General features: G+C 44.0%; 1 protein-coding gene across 1 annotated transcript in view; it reads left to right on the top strand.

Annotated features, from left to right (window-relative positions):
• Window positions 1-22,235, top strand: part of LOC137519461 (uncharacterized) — a 200,065-nt gene that overhangs the window by 95,737 nt on the left and 82,093 nt on the right. The window contains exon 8 of the mRNA XM_068238415.1: window positions 8,069-8,220. Within this exon, the coding sequence (XP_068094516.1) occupies window positions 8,069-8,220 (152 nt within the window). The remainder of the gene's footprint in view (window positions 1-8,068; window positions 8,221-22,235) is intronic.

Below are 22,235 nucleotides of genomic sequence, written 5' to 3'. Positions count from 1 at the left end.
TCCAGTACATGACGGCGCAGTACCGAGGCGCATCCGGCCAGCTGCCAAGCTTCTGTGGATCCGATTGGGCCAACATGTTGGACCTCTGCCAAGTCCTCCAAAATTTTGAGCAATCCACGTTGCTTGTGAGCAGTGACAACTCTTCAGTCAGCATTACCATACCACTGCTGTGTTTACTGAAGAGGTCGATGTTAAAAATCAAGGAAACAGCTGTCATGATGCAACTGGGGGAATCTGAAGGAGAAAACGATCAGCGTGATGGTACCAACATCAGGCCATCCGCCTCAGGGAACGCTGGCCCCAGCAGCTATGACGAAGAAGAGGAGGAGGAACAGCTGGAGTTGGAGCAGGAATTTCATGCCACCACTGACGAGGGCCAGAGCGGTGCACGTTGGACTTCCACAATTCAACGCGAATGGTCAGCAGAAGCAGACCAGGAGGAAGGTGACGACTATGATGCATCACAACAACTATCACAACGCTCACAAGAGGATGATGAGGATTCTGGTAGGACTCTGGCACACATGGCTCAATTCATGCTAGACTGCATTGAACGTGACCCACGCATTGTGCGCATTCTGGACAACACCAATTACTGGGTTTATACCCTTCTGGATCCACGGTACAAACACAATGTTCCAAAACTGCTTGAAGAAAGAGTCAGACAGGTCAAAATGGAAGAATACCAGCAGGCCCTTGTGGAGACTTTAGAGAGGAGATTGACATCCTCCCCCTCCTCTAGCCAGTTGTACGCAGACAGACTGACTTCCGCAAACCCAGGACGACCAGGAGGGCAGCAAACAACGCAAGCCGCAGCTAGTACCCAAAAGGGAATGGTATCGGCAGTGTCCTTGGAGTGGGAAAATTTTCTGACACCCATGCAGCCGCAGCCCACTGAACAGCAAGCGTGCAGATCCACCTCCAACACCGATCGCCTGGAGAAGATGGTCAAGGACTACATGTCAGATGGCGTAGCTGTGTCGAACCATCCATCTGCACCCTTCAACTATTGGGTATCGAAGCTAGACACCTGGCACGAACTGGCAATGTACGCAATAGAGGTGCTGGCTTGCCCGGCAGCCAGCGTTATGTCGGAACGCTGTTTCAGTGCTGCCGGAGGCATCGTCACAGATCGGCGTATCCGCCTCTCTACAGACAATGCAGACCGTCTGACTCAAATTAAAATGAATCAATCCTGGATTGGAAATGACTACGCAACACTCCAGGACCCCAACCAAGTAACATGACCAATGAACATCTGGGATGGTGTTGCGTTTCCGGGCCCTGTTTATTGAACCTCTCATCTGTATTACATTTATGACTGCATGGCGGCAAAAAGCATTGCTGCTATATCCGCACGCTTTTTGTCCACATGCAAGGCCTGGGTTGTTGTGTCTCACAAAGCGTGGCCTTCTCCTCCTGCGCCTGCTCCTGTTCCATCACGTCTGCTGCTGCTGGGTTAGCGTTGCCGCGTGGTCCCTGTTTATTGAACCACTTATCTTTATTACATTTATGACTGCATGGCGGTACAAAGCATGCTATCCGCACGCTTCTTGCCCTCATGCAAGGCCTGGGTTGTTGTGTCTCACAAAGCGTGGCCTTCTCCTCCTGCGCCTCCTCCTGTTCCATCACGTCTGCTGCTGCTGGGTTAGCGTTGCCGCGTGGTCCCTGTTTATTGAACCACTTATCTTTATTACATTTATGACTGCATGGCCGTACAAAGCCTGCTATCCGCACGCTTCTTGCCCTCATGCAAGGCCTGGGTTGTTGTGTCTCACAAAGCGTGGCCTTCTCCTCCTGCGCCTGCTCCTGTTCCATCACGTCTGCTGCTGCTGGGTTAGCGTTGCCGCGTGGTCCCTGTTTATTGAACCACTTATCTTTATTACATTTATGACTGCATGGCGGTACAAAGCCTGCTATCCGCACGCTTCTTGCCCTCATGCAAGGCCGGGGTTGTTGTGTCTCACAAAGCGTGGCCTTCTTCTCCTCCTGCGCCACCCTCCTCCTGTTCCATCACGTGTGCTGCTGCTGGGTTAGCGTTACCGGTCCCTTTTCCTGGAACCTCTTATATGTATTACATTTATGACTGCATGCCGACAAAAAACATGTTACCTGTGCAAAGAAAACAGACATTTCCCGCATTTAAAAGACAGTTTTCCCTTTGAAACTTTAAAATCGATTTTCTCAAAAACTATAAGCTCTTTTTGCTAATTTTTTTTTCCTCTTGTACCCACTCCCAAGGTGCACATACCCTGCAAATTTGGGGTATGTAGCATGTAAGGAGGCTTTACAAACCACAAAAGTTCGGGTCCCCATTGACTTCCATTATGTTCGGAGTTCGGGTCGAACACCCGAACATCGCGGCCATGTTCGGCCTGTTCGGCCCGAACCCGAACATCTAGATGTTCGCCCAACACTAGTTCCTATATATGTAAGAAACGAGGCAGCTGCGTCGAACAGCACCGCCGCCGCAGCTGCCTCCATGTGGCCATCCGTCCGTTCGGCGTCCAGGACGCCGAGGACGGAACGTTTTCCTGTGCAGGGGGCTGCCATAGCGCGCGGGCGCGCGCACAGACAGGACCTTTATGCGGGAAGGAAGCCCGTCAGCTGACCTGCTGGACGGCTGACGTCAGAGGAGACCCACGGCGCCCAGGATTGGCTGATGAGAGGGGGGCGTGCCAGTGAGGTCTCCTCTGCTTCATAAGCCTCCGGCTGCATTGCTACTTTGTCCTTTGTCTGTTGTTGTGAATGCTTGCGTGCTAGCGCTCAGACCTTAGGCTGGTTCCCTGGTGTTGATGCTACGGATTTCACACCAAGACTAGGAGATTGTTATCTGTTTATTATTATTTGTTTAGACTAGTTCCCTGGTGTTGATGCTACGGATTTCACACCAAGACTAGGATATTGCTTACTGTTTGATCTCCTGTGTATGACTCTTAGCTATTTCCTCTGACTCTGATGCTGTCTTCTGATCCTGTACTTTCGCCTATCTGCCTACCTGTTGCTGAACCTCTGCCTGATTACCGTTTACTCTCTTGTCTCACGATTCTGTACCGATACGTACCTTCCTGTTGCTGAACCTCTGCCTGTTTACCGTTTACTCTCTTGTCTCACGATTCTGTACCGATACTTACCTCTCTGTTCCCGTACCTTGCCTGTCTGACCATTCTACTCGCCAGTGGGCCCTCGCCACTGGTGAGGTGTTAACTGCGCCAGCTCCGCTGGTTCAGCAGCTCTGCTAGGCTATAGTTTAGCCTTAATTACCTGCTCATTAGGTACCTATCGTTTTAGTATTACGGTGTCTTGTAGGCTGCAGTACAGTCTGACTCACCCGCACCTCAGGTGTTCATTTACCTGCAGTATAGTCTGAATCACCCGCTCCTCAGGAGATTCAGCCTCTTCAGTTTTGTCTCTCCAGCTTGTTGGAGGTTATACGTTAGTACACACTCAGTGTACTGTTTATACCTCACCAGCCCCTCTGGTGAGGCCTCATTAAAGCATTGAAGTACGGTTTCACCCAAACACTTACACTTTATTAGGTGTCCAGAGGTTAGCCATACTTGTATTATTGGTGATTCTGCAGATCACTAATAATCAGGTATACTTCTGTATTGTTGGTGATACTGCAGATCATCAATAATCAGATACTCTCTGTGTGCTGACACCGACCGTTACAATATATATATATATATATATATATATATATATATATATATATATATATATATATATATATATATATATATATATATATATATATATATAGTACAGACCAAAAGTTTGGACACACCTTCTCATTCAAACTGCCTCTTGAATCTCATCAAAAGAATGCCTACAGTGTGCAAAGTAGTAATCAAAGCAATAGGTGGCTACTTTGAAGAACCTAGAATATGACATATTTTCAGTTGTTCCACACGTTTTGGTTATGTACTATACTTCCACATGTGTTAATTCATAGTTTGGATGCCTTCAGTGTGAATCTACAATGTTCATAGTCATGAAAATAAAGAAAACTCCTTGAATGAGAAGGTGTATCTAAACTTTTGGTCTGTACTTTACTATATATATATATATATATATATATATATATATATATATATATATATATATATATATATATATATATTTTAACTAGCTGTAAATCCAAGCAACGAACAGTGGAACTCCTTAGGGGAGTGGCAGCTATTAGGAGAGCAAGCCAGGGTGAAAAACAACACAGGAACTAAAATAGATTCTGAGCATGTGTTTTTTTTTCAACCTTTTAGGTGCTGCACACATGTTATCATATATGAGATAACACAATGCAGCAGCAGAGCGCCCTCCAAGTAAACCTGAGTATGCTCGATCGCTCAATCACATGATGTTGGGCTGTACAGGAATGGATGGCAGAAGTCCTCTGCTATCTCTCCTGTCTTCTTGCCCTGCCCCCTACTGGTTAAAACACACTCCTGCACTACTTACTACCTACTTCTGTTTTATTGCTGCAGTCTTTGTACTGTAGGTTTAGCCTAATAATTGTTATTATACCACATGTTACTGTGGGACACAATTTTCTTTTATTTTTGCGCTGCGATGTAATCACAATTTAGTTTGCATTTTCCATGTGCCATTTTTAATTTTTCCGTGCAATTTTATAAATGCAGCACAATGCAATAGAATTAGCAATGCACATGCAGTTTGCAGACAAATATAGTAAAGCTGAACAATGTTTAACGCAGTAGAAACATAATGATGGAAACATGAATAAGAGCGAGCCATTTACTTTCACTATGTGCAGGGGGCTTGTTTCACGCTATGCAACAAAACACGTTCCCCCTTCCTAAGTGTGCTACTTAGTAGCGAGGAAATATCACAAATAATAAATAAAATAAACATTTCTAAAATACTTCAGCCTGGAGAACTTGCATGCCACTAATTGAATTGATGGTTAACAGGTAAATATTGATTGTACTAGTTGACCTAAGCCCGTTTAAAAATAGGCTCTAGGTCTCGTCACGCCGTCACCACCGCCAGTCAGTGCACACGCACGCATGCCGTGCACCCACCTGAAAGCAGCGCGCGCACACCCACCGAGCGCACCTGTCCGCCCGCTCGGCTAGCCGGACCGCTCGTGCTGTGTTCTGTCCCAACGGCTGTCATTGCTTGACATGCACAGTAGCGCAAAAGCACTGACACATGGACAGGATGCAGGGACGCTTATTATATAGGATAATGTACATTATCATTTTCAATGCACAAAGTTTTGTGCTTCGCACAAAAATAATTTGTTAATTATTAACACTTTTTTAAGTGGCTGACTTGTTGTGCTATGCTGTATCTAAGTTCTAATGTTAGATATTGCTTTGCTGGACTACCCCTGTGTATTTGCGCTCATACCCAATAGTGGTGCAATTTTGAGTAGTGTAAATGGATGCAAACGTGCTTGCATTGCAGTGTGATTGCATATGTAGAAAATCCGAAGAGATGCACACCCCACTGAAGTTCTGATAGCGATGTGCCAAGGCTGCTCGATCACCACTCGAGTAAATATAGCAAGGAAGTAAAGCCGGCACCATCAAAGCTCTTTTACTTTTTATTCAAAGACTGTCAAACATAACAGCGACGTTTCGGGGCAGATGTTATGCTCCTTTATCAAGCAATGACAGTCTCACAATACAATTTTCCATGACAGTTTATATAGCACACCAAGATTTTAAAGCAACCAATTACAGGCTATCAAAGCAAAATAGACCAATCCCCTGTCTCCACATAAGGGAGGACCTGATGGGGAACTTTAAGCAAAGGTATAGGAGCCAATGGGAGAGAGGAGAACTCACCTGCGTCATATGCAGTTCCCCTCTACATCCGCATCACGCCAGGACAGCCCCGTAGCTCAACGTCAGTTGAATGGAGCCACTCCCATCAGTCACGCGGACCAGATGGGGAACTGAGCGTCGAGTAGGCGGCGCTACAACGTCACATGGGCGTTGTCGGGGAAACAGTGGGGACGCCACGGAGAAAACTCCGTGCGCCCACCGAATACAGTGGATGACATAACTGTAATCCTGGCCAATCAGGCGGCTCAAATGTCCACTAATCGGCCAGCAAGCTGTAACACCACATGACAACGTGTAGACCGGCTCAACACGTTGCCATAGCGATATAAACGCCGGGGCAGGGATGCGGATATATGGAGGCATGCATAGCGCATAAATAGCCTAAGAGAGTCACGCCGTGGCGGCAGCCACAGGGTCCCATCCAAATACATAGCAAGTTACTGAAATACATAACAAGTTACTGAGATACATAGTAGGGGTAAGATCTAGTCGCAACAAATTAGGAGGAGAATGCCCAAAATGTAAATTCAATGAAATGGTAGTAACAGGAAAAATTGGTAGTAGCAGGGAAAAAATTAGAAATAGATTAAAATTAAAAGAATGAACTCTGAAAATCATAAAAGGGGTAATAGGTCGTATTCACGATTCATACCCCGTGGTTCCAAAGTATCAAGAACGCGTATCCAGTGCGCCTCGCGGTGCAGCAGTAGCCTGTGTCTATCGCCCCCCCCCCCCCCCCCCCCCCGTTTTAAGGGAGGCACGCCGTCAATAATTTGGCAGCGTAACTGACTGACAGAATGATTGAATTGGGCGAAATGACAGGCCACTGGTTGCTCCACCAGGCGCTCACGGATAGCGTGTTTGTGAGCAGATAATCTCACCTTAAACTTTTGAGTAGTCTCCCCCACATAGATAAGGCCACAAGGGCACTTAAGTATATATATCACATATTGTGAATCACAATTGTAGATACCCCTAATCTCAAACTTGGTACCTAGTCTGGGATGAGTAAAAGAATTACTCCTAATAACTGAGTTGCAGTGCACACAGTTGAGGCACGGATACATGCCTCTCCTAGAGCCTCCATGTGTTTTAGCTGAAGATTTCATTTCAGCATGAACAAGTTTATCCCTAAGTGTGGGGGGCCTTTTATATGAGAGTAGAGGCGGATTCTGAAACTCGGGGACAGTGGGAAGCGACTGCGAGAGAGCACCCCAATGTTTCTTAATAATTTTCCCAACTTTATCACTAATTATAGTGTATTGTGTTACAAAAGGGATGCGATCCACACTCGCCCTCCTACGTCCTGGAATAACATCATGAGCCGTTTTGCGTGCATCTGCAACCAGGTCAGCAGGATAGTGTCTCTGTAAAAACTTATGAGTAATCTCATCAAATCGCATTTCACGTATAGTACAATCACCCACTATTCTGCCCACCCTCCTGAACTGAGACCTAGGGATAGAACGGATAGTGTTAATAGGGTGAAAGCTTTTATAGGAGAGGACTGCATTCCTGTCGGTCGGCTTCACATAGAGATCAGTGCGAAGTAGACCATCAGTCAAGGTAACAAGAGTATCAAGATAATTGATCTGATGTAGGTCACAGTGAGACGTGAGTCTAATTGGCTCACACTGGGAATGCAGTTCTCCCAAAAACTGTTCAAGGGTCCAACGCGGCCCCGCCCACACGCAAAACACATCATCAATGTATCGGAGCCAACAAAGGGCATACTTTTTAAACAAACTATTATTGTACACAAATGCTTCTTCATACTGATTCATGTATATGTTTGCGTAGGACGGAGCCACGTTGGACCCCATAGCAGTACCTTGTACCTGTATGGAGGTGTAGAGGCTCGCAACATCCAGAGTGACCAACAGACTGCCAGGTCTGGTCACTCTGGATGTTGAGAGCCTCTACACCTCCATCCCACATGATGGGGGTGTAGAGGCTGTTGATCTTATGTTGTTTGTGGCTTCCGATTTTGATAGTCTGCAAATTAACTTTATTGTGGAATTGTTACGCATTGTCCTCACTTGCAATTATTTTGTGTTCAATGATGTTTTTTATTTACAGGTACAAGGTACTGCTATGGGGTCCAACGTGGCTCCGTCCTACGCAAACATATACATGAATCAGTATGAAGAAGCATTTGTGTACACTGATCTCTATGTGAAGCCGACCGACAGGAATGCAGTCCTCTCCTATAAAAGCTTTCACCCTATTAACACTATCCGTTCTATCCCTAGGTCTCAGTTCAGGAGGGTGGGCAGAATAGTGGGTGATTGTACTATACGTGAAATGCGATTTGATGAGATTACTCATAAGTTTTTACAGAGACACTATCCTGCTGACCTGGTTGCAGATGCACGCAAAACGGCTCATGATGTTATTCCAGGACGTAGGAGGGCGAGTGTGGATCGCATCCCTTTTGTAACACAATACACTATAATTAGTGATAAAGTTGGGAAAATTATTAAGAAACACTGGGGTGCTCTCTCGCAGTCACTCCCCACTGTCCCCGAGTTTCAGAATCCGCCTCTACTCTCATATAAAAGGGCCCCCACACTTAGGGATAAACTTGTTCATGCTGAAATGAAATCTTCAGCTAAAACACATGGAGGCTCTAGGAGAGGCATGTATCCGTGCCTCAACTGTGTGCACTGCAACTCAGTTATTAGGAGTAATTCTTTTACTCATCCCAGACTAGGTACCAAGTTTGAGATTAGGGGTATCTACAATTGTGATTCACAATATGTGATATATATACTTAAGTGCCCTTGTGGCCTTATCTATGTGGGGGAGACTACTCAAAAGTTTAAGGTGAGATTATCTGCTCACAAACACGCTATCCGTGAGCGCCTGGTGGAGCAACCAGTGGCCTGTCATTTCGCCCAATTCAATCATTCTGTCAGTCAGTTACGCTGCCAAATTATTGACAGCGTGCCTCCTTTAAAACAGGGGGGGGGGGGGGGGCGATAGACACAGGCTACTGCTGCACCGCGAGGCGCACTGGATACGCGTTCTTGATACTTTGGAACCACGGGGTATGAATCGTGAATACGACCTATTATCCCTTTTATGATTTTCATAGTTCATTCTTTTAATTTTAATCTATTTCTAATTTTTTCCCTGCTACTACCAATTTTTCCTGTTACTACCATTTCATTGAATTTACATTTTGGGCATTCTCCTCCTAATTTGTTGCGACTAGATCTTACCCCTACTATGTATCTCAGTAACTTGTTATGTATTTCAGTAACTTGCTATGTATTTGGATGGGACCCTGTGGCTGCCGCCACGGCGTGACTCTCTTAGGCTATTTATGCGCTATGCATGCCTCCATATATCCGCATCCCTGCCCCGGCGTTTATATCGCTATGGCAACGTGTTGAGCCGGTCTACACGTTGTCATGTGGTGTTACAGCTTGCTGGCCGATTGGTGGACATTTGAGCCGCCTGATTGGCCAGGATTACAGGGATGTCATCCACTGTATTCGGTGGACGCACGGAGTTTTCTCCGTGGCGTCCCCACTGTTTCCCCGACAACGCCCATGTGACGTTGTAGCGCCGCCTACTCGACGCTCAGTTCCCCATCTGGTCCGCGTGACTGATGGGAGTGGCTCCATTCAACTGACGTTGAGCTACGGGGCTGTCCTGGCGTGATGCGGATGTAGAGGGGAACTGCATATGACGCAGGTGAGTTCTCCTCTCTCCCATTGGCTCCTATACCTTTGCTTAAAGTTCCCCATCAGGTCCTCCCTTATGTGGAGACAGGGGATTGGTCTATTTTGCTTTGATAGCCTGTAATTGGTTGCTTTAAAATCTTGGTGTGCTATATAAACTGTCATGGAAAATTGTATTGTGAGACTGTCATTGCTTGATAAAGGAGCATAACATCTGCTCCGAAACGTCACTGTTATGTTTGACAGTCTTTGAATAAAAAGTAAAAGAGCTTTGATGGTGCCGGCTTTACTACCTTGTGTGATTGCATATGCAAATGAAAAAAGACTATACTGTTCCATTTTGAGGGCTTGCTTGAATGTGTTGAAGGAGGGAGCATGTCTGATGGGCGGTGGAAGGGAATTCCAGAGGGTGAGGGCGGCTCTTGAGAAATCCTGCAGCTGCGCATGGGAGTGGGAAATGCAAGGGGTGGCGCCGGTGAGGCGAAGGTCATTGGAGGACCAGAGGGGACAACCTGGTGTATACCTGTGAACAAGCTCCGAGATGTAGGTAGGGAAAGTTTTGTGCACAGATTTATATGCTAAGCATAGAATCTTGAAACTTATACTGAATCGGTTGCCCCCTGTGACCTCTGCGGGGGGTGCTAAGGGAAGGGAACCTCCTCAGTCTCCCTCCCCTTCATTGAGAACAGTAGTGCAGTGCGCACATACTTATGGCGCCATGGCTTCACTCCCGCCTCTTCACTCTGCAACGGCAGCATGTACCATTCCTCTGTAATGCCCCAATGCATGTCACGTGACATCAGGACCTGACAGAGGAACACGGGTGCCTGCTGCAGGGTAAAGAGGTGAGCGTGGAGCTGTGGTGAAGTATTTGCATCATGGGCTGCTTCTCTTATCAAGAGGGGCCGGGAGAATGCAGATAAAGTCTAGTTACGCCCCTCGTAGCTTTCCAAGAATTTCCAGGATGTTTTTCTGTCTGCAATGCTGATTATTATTATTGGATTTAAATAGCACAAACATATCCTGTGGCCCTTTTGAGGCTTTAGTTGTAGCTGCAATACACTGAGGATTATGGGTAATACTCCTCTATTTCAGGTAGAATTTAAACTTAGGTGCAACAAACTATGCTGTCTTTGTCAAATGCTGACTCCTTAAGGCTACTTTCCCTGTTGAACATAAGACCGTGGACTGGAGAGAAATACAACTACAGTAGCAAATGCTATATGAGAAACAAATGCAATCGCTGGGTACTTACTATAACAGCGTATTACTACTATTAGTGTGTGTGTGTGTGTGTGTGTGTGTGTGTGTGTGTGTGTGTGTGTGTGTGTGTGTGTGTGTGTGTGTGTGTGTGTGTGTGTGTGTGTGTGTGTGTGTGTGTGTGTGTGTGTGTGGTGTGTGTGTGTGTGTGGTGTGTGTGTGGTGTGTAGTGTGTGTGTGTAGTATGTGTGTGTGTAGTGTGTGTGTGTGTGGTGTGTGTGTGTGTAGTGTGTGTGTGTAGTGTGTGTGTGTAGTGTGTGTGTGTAGTGTGTGTGTGTAGTGTGTGTGTAGTGTGTGTGTGGTGTGTGTGTGTGGTGTGTGTGTGTGGAGTGTGTGTGTGTGTGTGTGTGTGTGTGTGTGTGTGTGTGTGGTGTGTGTGGTGTGTGTGTGGTGTGTGGTGTGTGTGGTGTGTGTAGTGTGTGTAGTGTGTGTAGTGTGTGTAGTGTGTGTAGTGTGTGTAGTGTGTGTAGTGTGTGTGTGTGTGGTGTGTGTGTGGTGTGTGTGTGTGTGTGTGTGTGTGTGTGTGTGTGTGTGTGTGTGTGTGTGTGTGTGTGTGTGTGTGTGTGTGTGTGTAATGCTAGCATCTTCCACAGCACTTTACAGAGTACAGTCAAGTCACTATTTACCTCACCAGGGGCAAACCCAGGATTTTCAAGAGGGGGATTCCTGAAAGGCCTCCCTCAGACAGGCACAATACAGTGTAATAATATGGTAGGACATCATGCTGAGTACACATAATGCAATTTCCAGTCTGACTAACAGGATCTGACAATTATTTCCTAAATGTCCAATCTGCTCCCGATCAACAACGGGATCAATCAGGAGCAGCTTGGATACAGATAATGAGGACAGCCGACACTGACCTTGAAGGGGAAAATGTCTGTGCCAATACCTGACTCTGTTAAGTTCCCCAGAGCTACTCCATGCTCTGTACACATGCTGCTGCTCCATCCAAAGTCAACTGTAGCAGGGAAAGAAAGGGGGTGGGACCACGTACAATGCAGGCAGCAGCACAGTGCTGTGAGCTGCAGGATGCCTGCAGATATTCTGTTGTCTCAACTTGTGCCTGTCTCCAGACACTGCACCGGCCCAGGTCTGATGGGGGATTCTGGGCAGCTGTAATTCCCCCCTGCGTTTGCCTATGCTCACACTCATTATATAGTCCTTAACTTAGTTACAGTCTTATGTTCCTATCAATGATTTCAGAGATGATTCAGAGTTTAACAAGTTTATGGCAGATGGGAAAAATCTGTTTTTCAGTCCGTGTGTGTGTATGCGGATTGATCTAAAACATCTAACTGATGGAAGGAGCTCAAACAAGGCGTTTCCAGGTTGAGTTTAGTCTTTCATAAAGTGTTTGGCCCTTCTCACACAGCGAGTCTTATACTACAGTTTGAGTCATGGTAGTTTAGTGTCGATAATGACCTCTGCTGTTTTTACAACCCACTGTGGGGCATCTCTACCAGCCTTGGTGCAGCTGTTGTACCAGGCTGTCATGCAGTTAGTCAAGACGCTTTCTATAGTGCATCTGTAGAAATTAACCAGCAAGTTCTGAAGAAGGTTAGCATTCCTTAGCTTTCTCAAAAAGTAGAGGCGTCCTGAAAAAATGTACTCACTGGTGCAGGATCTGGTAAGAAAAGGCCATAGTAAACAACAGAAAAGGATCTGCAAACTTCAATAAAGTTCATAAAAGCTGGTATTCTTTATTGGAAATAATTCACATAAAAGACATGGACATCCACAGGATCAAACTGACTTGTGTTGGGTCTAAGATGTGCCCTTAGGCATCAATTCACCAAGCATTACCGCATTTGGTAATTCTGAAAACAACTGAGTTTACCAATCACTTAGGAAAGTGTCAATTCATCAAGGCTGTTACCACATGGAAAGCTGAAATTACCGAGCAGTGAGGTAAATTACTGACTTGTGCGGTAAACACCTCAACAAATGTCAGTAAATGTCAGTTCATCAAGGTCACAGCATGCGGTAAAACACAGTTCCATTGCCAGCAGTGCTCCTCTGTCGGAATCAGTGTGGGACTCACAAAACTCACAGAAGCAGAGATGATTATCTATGACTGACAGGAGCAGAAGCCAGTAGGAACAGCCCCTGTCTCATGCAAGTGATTTTGATTGGACCCAAAGCCTTCTCCGGCGGGTCCTGCTTTCCTACCCCCCCCCCCAGCAGCTAGCAGAGAGATAGAACAAAAGACGCTTCCCCTGCCTCCCTTGGGCAGTTTAGCCTCTTCCGTTCCTGTTTGAAGATGCAGAGTAGCTAGTGGAGAAATCCCCTAAGCAGGGCATGTTTAAAGTTTCTTGGAAGTTCATCTAAGCTGTGGCAAAGAAATAAAATGTTAAGTATCAGGGTGCCTCTTACTATTGTAATGCTGTCTCTGCACAGACAACAGATGTAACAACACAGGCAACTCACTTTCTTCTGCTGTTACTGACAACTGGCCTTCGGGAAATTACAGAACTTCCACCACACCTGTGAGAATATTGATCAATTAGCACACAAAAGTCTAAAATACCAAAAGCTGTATTTTCCTGAGTCCGACTTGTTTTTTGTTTATTGAACAGCCTTGATGAATTGATGCCATAGTTACCAACTATGACTAAGGGCACATCTTAGGCTCGACACATGTCAGTCTAATACTGGGGATTTCCATTTGTTTTATGTGAATTATTTCCAATTAAGAATACTGGCTTTTATGAACTTTACTGAAGTTTGCAGATCCTTTTCTGTAGGTTGTTAATGTCCCAACATGCAGTCAGGTTCCTAACTTCTTCCCTGTATGCGGATTGTCTGTCCTCATTGTCTGATATAAGCCCAATGCTGGCTACTCTCACTGCTGGACCCCATCAGATTTTGGTTTGGAAGAAAAAAGATGCTGTCAAAAATTAAAGTGCCAGTGCTAAACAAAATATGCAAAAATATTTATGCATATATTGTTTAGCACTGGCACTTTAATTTTTGACAGCATCTTTTTATTGGAGATTGTATTGTAATATTTTTGGTATGCCTCTCAGGGGAATTATTTCTGTGGGGCAGTGTCTTTAGCCTATAGGTATTATTTATGAAACTATTGGAGACGCTGCCACTTATCTTTATACCACAGCAATACCCAGGAGAGCCATATATTTACCCTTAATATAATATAGGACTCATTAATAAGACTTGTTATTTGGGGCTTCAGGCCCAGGTTTTGGCTGCCTCTGTTTTTAATTGTTTTTATTTTTTTGAGCTGGTTTGAATAAAGATTTTGCATTGATCTTGGTATCCGGTACCTTATTTGCTCATAGTATAGATACTTTGTTTATATATAGGGGGACCTGCAGCTCTTTTTGCTTTTGTGTTAGTGTATATATTTGAGGTCGGTGACCTCTTCCCCCATATATTTGATGGTAATTAGAATAACATTTGTTACGTTAATATGTCTGCTCATTTGCTTTAGTGTCAATTAATTCAGTGATTATGGCGGAAAGTGGAAAACTTTTGTAGGGCCTACCTTAAAGTGAACCTCCGGACTGAAAATTGACTCAGCAGCACTGAAAAGGCTTTGTGTTTCTTTAACAGTTTCACAGCATCAAAAATTTGTTTCTCTAATACAAGCCTCATTTTTAGTTGCACAGAAGAAAACTGCCCAGGCTTTTTTCCCCTGATGCTGTGCAAAGCATGATGGGATTTCTGATTTTGTTGTTCTCGTTCTGCTGTTTTGGTGCAAATTTTTTTTTGTACATTTTGAATTTGACATTTGAAGCCTAGCGTGTGCAGCTGGGAGGGGTAATCAGGACACAGGACAGTTGGAACTGTGTCTCCTGCTCCTTGTCACCTCCTTTCAACCAAAAAGATGGCTGCCCCCATGACAAAGATGGCAGTCCCCATGAATCACAAACATTTGCCTGTTCTTTTAAAACAGGGTGGGTAAGAGATTATATTACCTATCTATTCTAATTAACATAACTAATGTAACTTGATGACAGTATGTTTGTTTAGGCTGAAGTTCCCCTTTAAGCCCCTTTGTGAGTTTGCCAGCAAATTAGAAATCCTTGGGGTTGGAGAGGGGATGGAGGTTCCTTTATTGAGTAGGATACGAGCAGTGATTACCAAGAGGCTGATTATTATATTGAAATGGAAGCGATTTGATATTGCATTCTTACAGGACTGAATTACTGACATGTCTAGTTTTTTGGTGGATGAATCATGGGCTCTAGATGAAGGCACTAGCTTTACCAATATAACAGTGGCAAAGAATATTTAGAACAATGTGGTTATTCCAGGCTAGCTACTGGAGGATGGTCCTAACCCCACCAAGTAGAAGGATTCAATTCTAGGGACAAGTAAGGATGATATGGCAGAGTAAATATATAAATGTGTTATTGTCAATGCAATTTTGGATGCCTATTTAAGTGTAATGATATAATGGACTCAACTTTTAACTCTCATGGAAATCTTAAGGGATGTCCACAGTAGATCTGCTGTTTTTTTGTATGGCATTTTTCCCTTTGCCCTTTTACATTGGATGATTACATATTCCAATTAAGCTGTCTACACTATATTCTCCAATGATGATGCAAACTCGAACTCACCCTGAGAGGGTAAAAATCAAGATCATTAGAATTAGTTAGGTCTATCCTATCTTAGGCGTTAGATTAAAAGAAACGGAGTCCAAGGATATGTTATACAAGAACCAGAAATATAAAACCAGAAATATATTAGATGAGTCATAATCAGATTCTCACCAGAGCTCAGTAAAGCCTCATTAGTGACTAGTGACCGCAGTTAGTCCTGTTGGAGTAGTAATGATTATTATTGATATTAATTTATATAGCACCATAGTCTTACATGACACTGTACAGAGTAAGAAACAAACATTGATCCATAAAAATACACACAATGGGCTCAATTCACAAAGCGGTGATAACCCAGTTAAAGACTTTAGGCGTGATAACCATTTTTATCATGCCTAAACTCAGTTTAGGCATGATAAGTTTAGGCATGATAAGTTTAGATAAGTTTAGATCGCGCGCAAAGTCCCGTACGCAAAGCAGCGCCATTAAACTCTATGCGAAGTGCACCAGACTTTCCTAGCGCAAAACTTTTGATCAGCTGTGCACTGCGGTGCTAACCCAGTTGGTGCTTAAACTTATCACGCCTAAAAACTTATCACACCTAAACTTATCACACCTAAACGTATCATGCCTAAACAGAGTTTAGGCGTGATAAAGGGCTTTTCACTAGCGTGCTAACTGTTAGCACCGCTTTGTGAATCAGGCCCAATGATAGATAATACAGAGTTGGCAGGCAGCATACATATCTCAGTGACTAATATGTTTAGAGAAACAGAATGTACAGTAAACTACAAGAAATAGTAGGGAGAGAACCCTGCCCTTGCAGACATCAAACCAACAAGTGTTGATTCTGGTAACACACAATCCCCCTCCCCCCTCAACTGAGAAGTAGGGAGTACGGAGCAGCGGTGGTGCAGAGCAGACAGATGGGACCTCCAGCACCTGGAACCTGTAAGAAGTGAGTATTTGTGCACTGCCTCTAATCTTCCCCACTGCCGCTGCGTAGAAAGGCAATGGCCTCAATTCACTAAGCAGTTTAGACTAGTCTGCTGATGGTTTTTAGTTTACTGATGGTTTGGTCAGTTGCATCAAAGGGGAGTTCATTATTACCAAATGTTTTAGACCTGTTTTTAGACCTGGTCTAAACCATTTGGTAATTAGGTGGATTAAGCAGGGGAAATGATCAAGAGATGCAATTCACAAATGAGTAGCTATGATTGACATCCTTCTCCTTCGATGAGCTCTCCTCTGCATACAATTAAACTCCTGCATAATTAATTCAAAGGGTTCCATCCTCACATCTAAAATACCTCACAGAATTACTTTACCGGCAGAAATCAGCTGGTCTAATCTCTGTCAGAAAAAGTGGGCGTGGTTACTCCTTGTTTGCCTTTTGTGAATTGTGTAAATACTGAATGTTAGACCAGGTCTAATAACAGGTCTAAAACATTACACCAAACCATCAGTAGACTAAAAACCATCTGTAGACTAGTCTAAACTGCTTAGTGAACTGAGGCCAATGTGGGGAGGATAAGTGAAGCCCCCCCGACGCATGGGCCTGCAACATGCTTCTGGGGGGGGGGGGCACACTTGTCCTCTCCAAGCTGCGACCGTGGCCCCTAAGCCACTGGATGTAGGGAAGAACCAGATTAGAGAGAGCTTAATGGGAAGAGTTGGAAGCTTGAACTGTATCCTTTCTTTGAAGGGCAACCAGTGGTGGGGCTGACAGGTGCAGCATCTGAGGAACTGAAAGGTTGAATGAGATGCAAATAATTGTATTTAGTATGCAAATTTAATGTAAATTTTACACAGCTTGGAATTGGGCCAATCAAAATTGGCAGGAAATGTAATGGATTGCCCAAATCCAAGCTGCATAACATTTGCATGCAAGTAAGAATTATTGGCAACTTGCTGACAATATCTTGGGGAGCAAGAGGAGAGATGAACAGTCAAACAACAGGGTTCAGAATGGACTCCAGAGGTGAAAGACTATTTACTAGTAGGGTACAGAGCAGGGTGTTGCAATAGTCTAGTCGGGAAATGATATGGGTTTCTATTAAGATTTAAAGTGGGATAATAAAACTGACATAACATTCAATAAAAATGTGTTTTAGTACTTTGTATTACCCATACTTATCATATTTGCTTTTTTGAACATGTATCATTGTCTTTCTACAAATAATTAATAAAGTAAATCTACCCTGCTCTGAAAGCTGCCATTGCAGTTTATTGCATAGTTGCTGTATTTATATATTAAAATCTATCTAGTGATCACTTCTCAGCTCTTATTGCTTCTCAGCTCAGTAGACCTCAGTTTTGGCAGTTTGCTAAATGTATCTGACAAAGGAATGTAAACAAGAGATAATGTTATCACCTCTTTGGATACAGCCATAAGCTGCCCACTGAAGCAAGGAGCTTTCTATTGAAGAACAAGGTGCTGTGTTTAACTATTTGAATGCTGTTCTGCTACAATGTTTTGTGGTTATGCTATAAATAATCTTTTAGAGCAAAGAGCAAATGCTGTGTTGCATACCACTTTAAGTTACTGTGAAAAGTTTTTCCATTCTAGATGAAAGGAAGTAGTCAACAGGGTTTGAGCAAGTGAAATTTTTAAAGTTTGGTCTCACACCGAGATGGCCTCATTCCCACTTAGCAAGATTCCCACAAGATCAGCAGCCAATTGTTGCCATGAAGCCAAGAAAGTACTGTAAATAAGAGTAAAACGAATGTAAACAAAAGTCAAAATGTTAGTATGATCTTTTGACTGATTCTGGCCTTCAATAGCAATCAAACAATGTTGCTTGTGAATATTCGCATAGTAATTTATAGAACAGTGCTCTTCAATTTATTTATTAGTGACCTAGTAGATGCAGTAGTGAGCAATGTTGCTATTTTTGCAGATGATACAAAATTGTGCAGAATCATCAACTCTCAGGAAGATAGTGTCATATTGCAACAGGATCTGGATAGGATGGCTATATGGGCACATACATGGCAGATAAAATTCAATGTTGAAAAATGTAAAGTCATGCATTTTGGTCGGACCAATGGTCTAGCACCATACAAAATAAATGGGATACAGTTGGGGACATCAAACTTGGAGAAGGACTTAGGAGTACTCATCGACAACAAGTTAAATAATCGTACTCAATGCCAAGCAGCTGCAGCTAAAGCTAACAAAATTTTGGGATGCATTAAAAGGGAAATAAAAACTCGAGATGCTAGCATAATATTGCCCCTGTTTAACTCTCTAGTAAGGCCACACCTGGAATATGGAATTCAGTTCTGGGCACCACATTACAAAAAAGATATTGCAGTTTTAGAGCAGGTGCAGAGACGAGCAACAAAATTGATACGTGGGATGGAAGGTCTCACTTACCAAGAAAGGTTGGATAAACTGGGTTTATTTAGTCTAGAGAAAAGACGCCTTAGAGGGGATCTATTTAACATCTATAAATACATCAGAGGGCAATATAATAGCTTGGCGGATGAGCTTTTTGTCCCTAGGCCTTCTCAAAGGACTAGAGGACATGATCTGCGCATGGAGGAAAAACGTTTTAGCCATTTATTTAGGAAAGGTTTCTTTACAGTAAGAGTGATTAAGATGTGGAATGCATTGCCACAGGAAGTCGTTATGGCAAACTCTATACCTGCATTTAAAGAGACACTAAAGCGAAAAAAAAATGGTGATATTATGATTTGTATGTGTATCACAGCTAAGAAATAAAACATTAAGATCAGATACATCAGTGTAATTGTTTCCAGTACAGGAAGAGTTGAGAAACTCCAGTTGTTATCCCTATGCAAACAAGCCATTAAGCTCTCCGACTAAGTTAGTCGTGGAGAGGGCTGTTATCTGACTTTTATTATCTCAACTGTTCCTGGACTATTTACTTTTCCTCTGCTAGAGGAGAGGTCATTATTTCACATACTGCTCTGAAAGACTCATTTTGAATGCTGAGTGTTGTGTAATCTGCACATATTATAGAATGATGCAATGTTAGAAAAAACACTATATACCTGAAAATAAAAGTATGAGAATATTTTCTTTGTTGCTAATCTTCTAGTAATTATTCATAGTACACAACCAATTCACTATATCATATTTTTTTTTTTCGCTTCAGTGTCTCTTTAAAGGGGGCTTAGATGCTTTCCTTGCATTGAAAGACAGCGTTGGCTACAATTACTAGGTAATGCCTAATGATGTTGATCCAGGGATTTTATCTGATTGCCATCTGGAGTCGGGAAGGAATTTTTCCCTTTTGGGGTTAATTGGACCATGCCTTGTAAGGGTTTTTTCGCCTTTCTCTGGATCAACAGGGATATGTGAGGGAGCAGGCTGGAGTTGTACTTTATACTGGTTGAACTCGATAGACGTATGTCTTTTTTCAACTAAAATAACTATATAACTAAGTAACTATGTAACTATGTAACAGTCGCAAAGTCATTTTTGCATCAAAAAATGATAATTTAGTTTTCAAGAAAATATTTGCGAAAATACTTTGTATGGTAAATACAATATGGTAAAGGAAGGATACGATGTGAAAAATTATGAAAAACGCAAAAAAAAAAGTTATTTTTTTTACTGCGAAAATTCACAAAAAAGGAAATTACAAACGTATTATAACATTATTTTCAATGACATTTTTGCTTAAAAGTCGAATCTTACATTATTATTGTGAAAATGAATGCAAAAACAATATTGGTATTTTTGTTCATCAATGCGATGCAATGTTTGCCTGTGTATCTTAAATGCAGTAAAATGATATATATCCTTACCCATCGGTGTTGCAGCAGTGCATATACCCCTGGCAAAGCAGTGAATGGGAAACCCCAGCAAATTTCAATGCTTTTGCCAGGAATCGCTGTACAGCCGCAATAAGACTATATAGGGACCCCTGGCAAACATTGCAAGGATTTTCCATAAAAACAACCATCAATGGAATTAAAGACATGATTTACATATCGGGAGTGATGCTGTCAGGAACTCACCTGCGGGATCCAGCGATGCGGTTGGCAGCAGTCGGTCGGGCCCATCCACTTCCGGGCCTGCATGGTCTTCACGCAGGAGGGCTGCACAGGCTCACTCCAGCACTAATGCAGGCCTGGTGCTCCATACCACTCATCCATCCTATGCACTTAGATGCTGGCGGAAGTAGGGTCTACACAAGTGGAAGCTGATTGGGTGAGTTGTATGTGGCCAGCCACTGATTGGAGGATGCTTGTTTTAAAAGCCTGATTTTGTCTACCTATCATTGTCTGCCTGTCGTGTAGCGTTAGTTGCCTTTGGGTTACTGCTGGGTGCTCATATATTATATCGGATCTCCTGTATCTGACCTTGCCCATTATACTGACCTCTCCGTGGATTGCTGCTTGAACTGACCCTGGATTGTATTGACCTTGCCTTTGTCTGCTCCCTTGTACTGCAATATTTCTGATCTACTTTGTATGGCCTGAAGTGTCCCTGAATTCTCAGATTTGGTACTGTATCTCTTGATCTCCTGTTGCTGACCTGGACTGTCTTGTTGTGACTGTTTTGCTTAGCGTGTTTTGGAAGTACTCTGGCCTTCTTGGCCTTAGTCTCTATACTTTGCTCACCAAATGGCAGGGGGTCTCTGGGTGCCCAAGCACCCCCCCCCCCCTTATATTCCCATAAAAAGGCCCCTTTAGCTGTAAAAACAAAGCTCCGCCTCCAGCCATGATAAGCTCTGCTCATTCCTGTGGGAAGCCTCATCCACACCTGCAGGAAGCTCCTCCCCATCTGGGATACTTTGGAGTAAAGAGGTGCCATACAGGAATCCTAGTATAACCATCCCCACAGCTGTGTGGGAGCAGGTAAAATAGTGTCTCTCTGATAGCAGTGACCTCTTCCTCTCCCAGCATCCACAGGGACCTCTCCCTCACCTTGCATCCACAGGGACCTCTCCCTCCACCTAGGACCCATACTGACTTCTCCCTCCCCAGCATTAGCACTGCAGTGATCCTGCCTCCCCCAGCACCCACACTGACCCCTCCCTCCTTCAGCACCTACATTTACTTTTCCCTCTCCCAGCAGCACCCTTCCTGTCCCCAGCAGCACTCATAGGGCTTGATTCACAAAAGAGTGCTAACTGTTAGCACAGCCGTTTTTCGCGTTTGCGCGCAATTAACCATTTTCGTGCAAAATCGTTATAGTTTTCGCGAGCAAATGTGAATTTTCACGCTAAAAACTCGTGTTTGTGCACGAAAATGATAATGATTTCGTGCGAAAACGGTTAATTGCGCGCGAACTCGAAAATTCACGCGAAAAACGGCCGTGCTAACAGTTAGCACTCTTTTGTGAATCAAGCTCATAGTGACCTCCTCCAGCACCTAAACTGACCTTTACCTCCCCCAGCACCCCAATGACTTCCCCTTCCTGCAGCACCCACACTGACCTCTACTTCTCCCAACATCCACCCCTTCCCCCCATAGCTGGGACCCAGTACTCACACTCACATGACCTCAAGTACCTGCCCCCAGGCCTGACATTGCATCCAGTACTCACACCTGCACACAGCCTGCACATGGCCCCCACTATCTGCACCAAGCACCCACTTAACCAGTACCCACACCCAAAGTATCTGCATTCAAAACCCATGTGACGCCCTAGCGAGTCTGCTAGTCTCTGGACTGACTCAGGCTGAGAGGCTCTGCGAGTGCGACGCAGTCACACACTGCGTATTTATGGCTGCCTGCGGCCACCCTACTCTCGCTCGCTGTCGTCGGCTCCTCCCCCCACCAAGACCAAGCATGAGGTGGGCTGCCTGTATCTTTCCCGTTCCGCCGCGCAGCCTGCCAGTGTTGCCAACATTTCACGTTATATTTTACTGACAAATACTTAAAAATGTACTGACAAAAGATTATTTTTACTGACAAAA

The sequence above is a fragment of the Hyperolius riggenbachi genome, chromosome 5 (assembly GCF_040937935.1).
Source record: "Hyperolius riggenbachi isolate aHypRig1 chromosome 5, aHypRig1.pri, whole genome shotgun sequence".
In the NCBI taxonomy this organism is placed as follows: Eukaryota; Metazoa; Chordata; class Amphibia; order Anura; family Hyperoliidae; genus Hyperolius; species Hyperolius riggenbachi.
The sequence above is the reverse complement of the archived record's forward strand: the minus strand, read 5'-3'. Positions and strand labels throughout refer to the sequence as shown.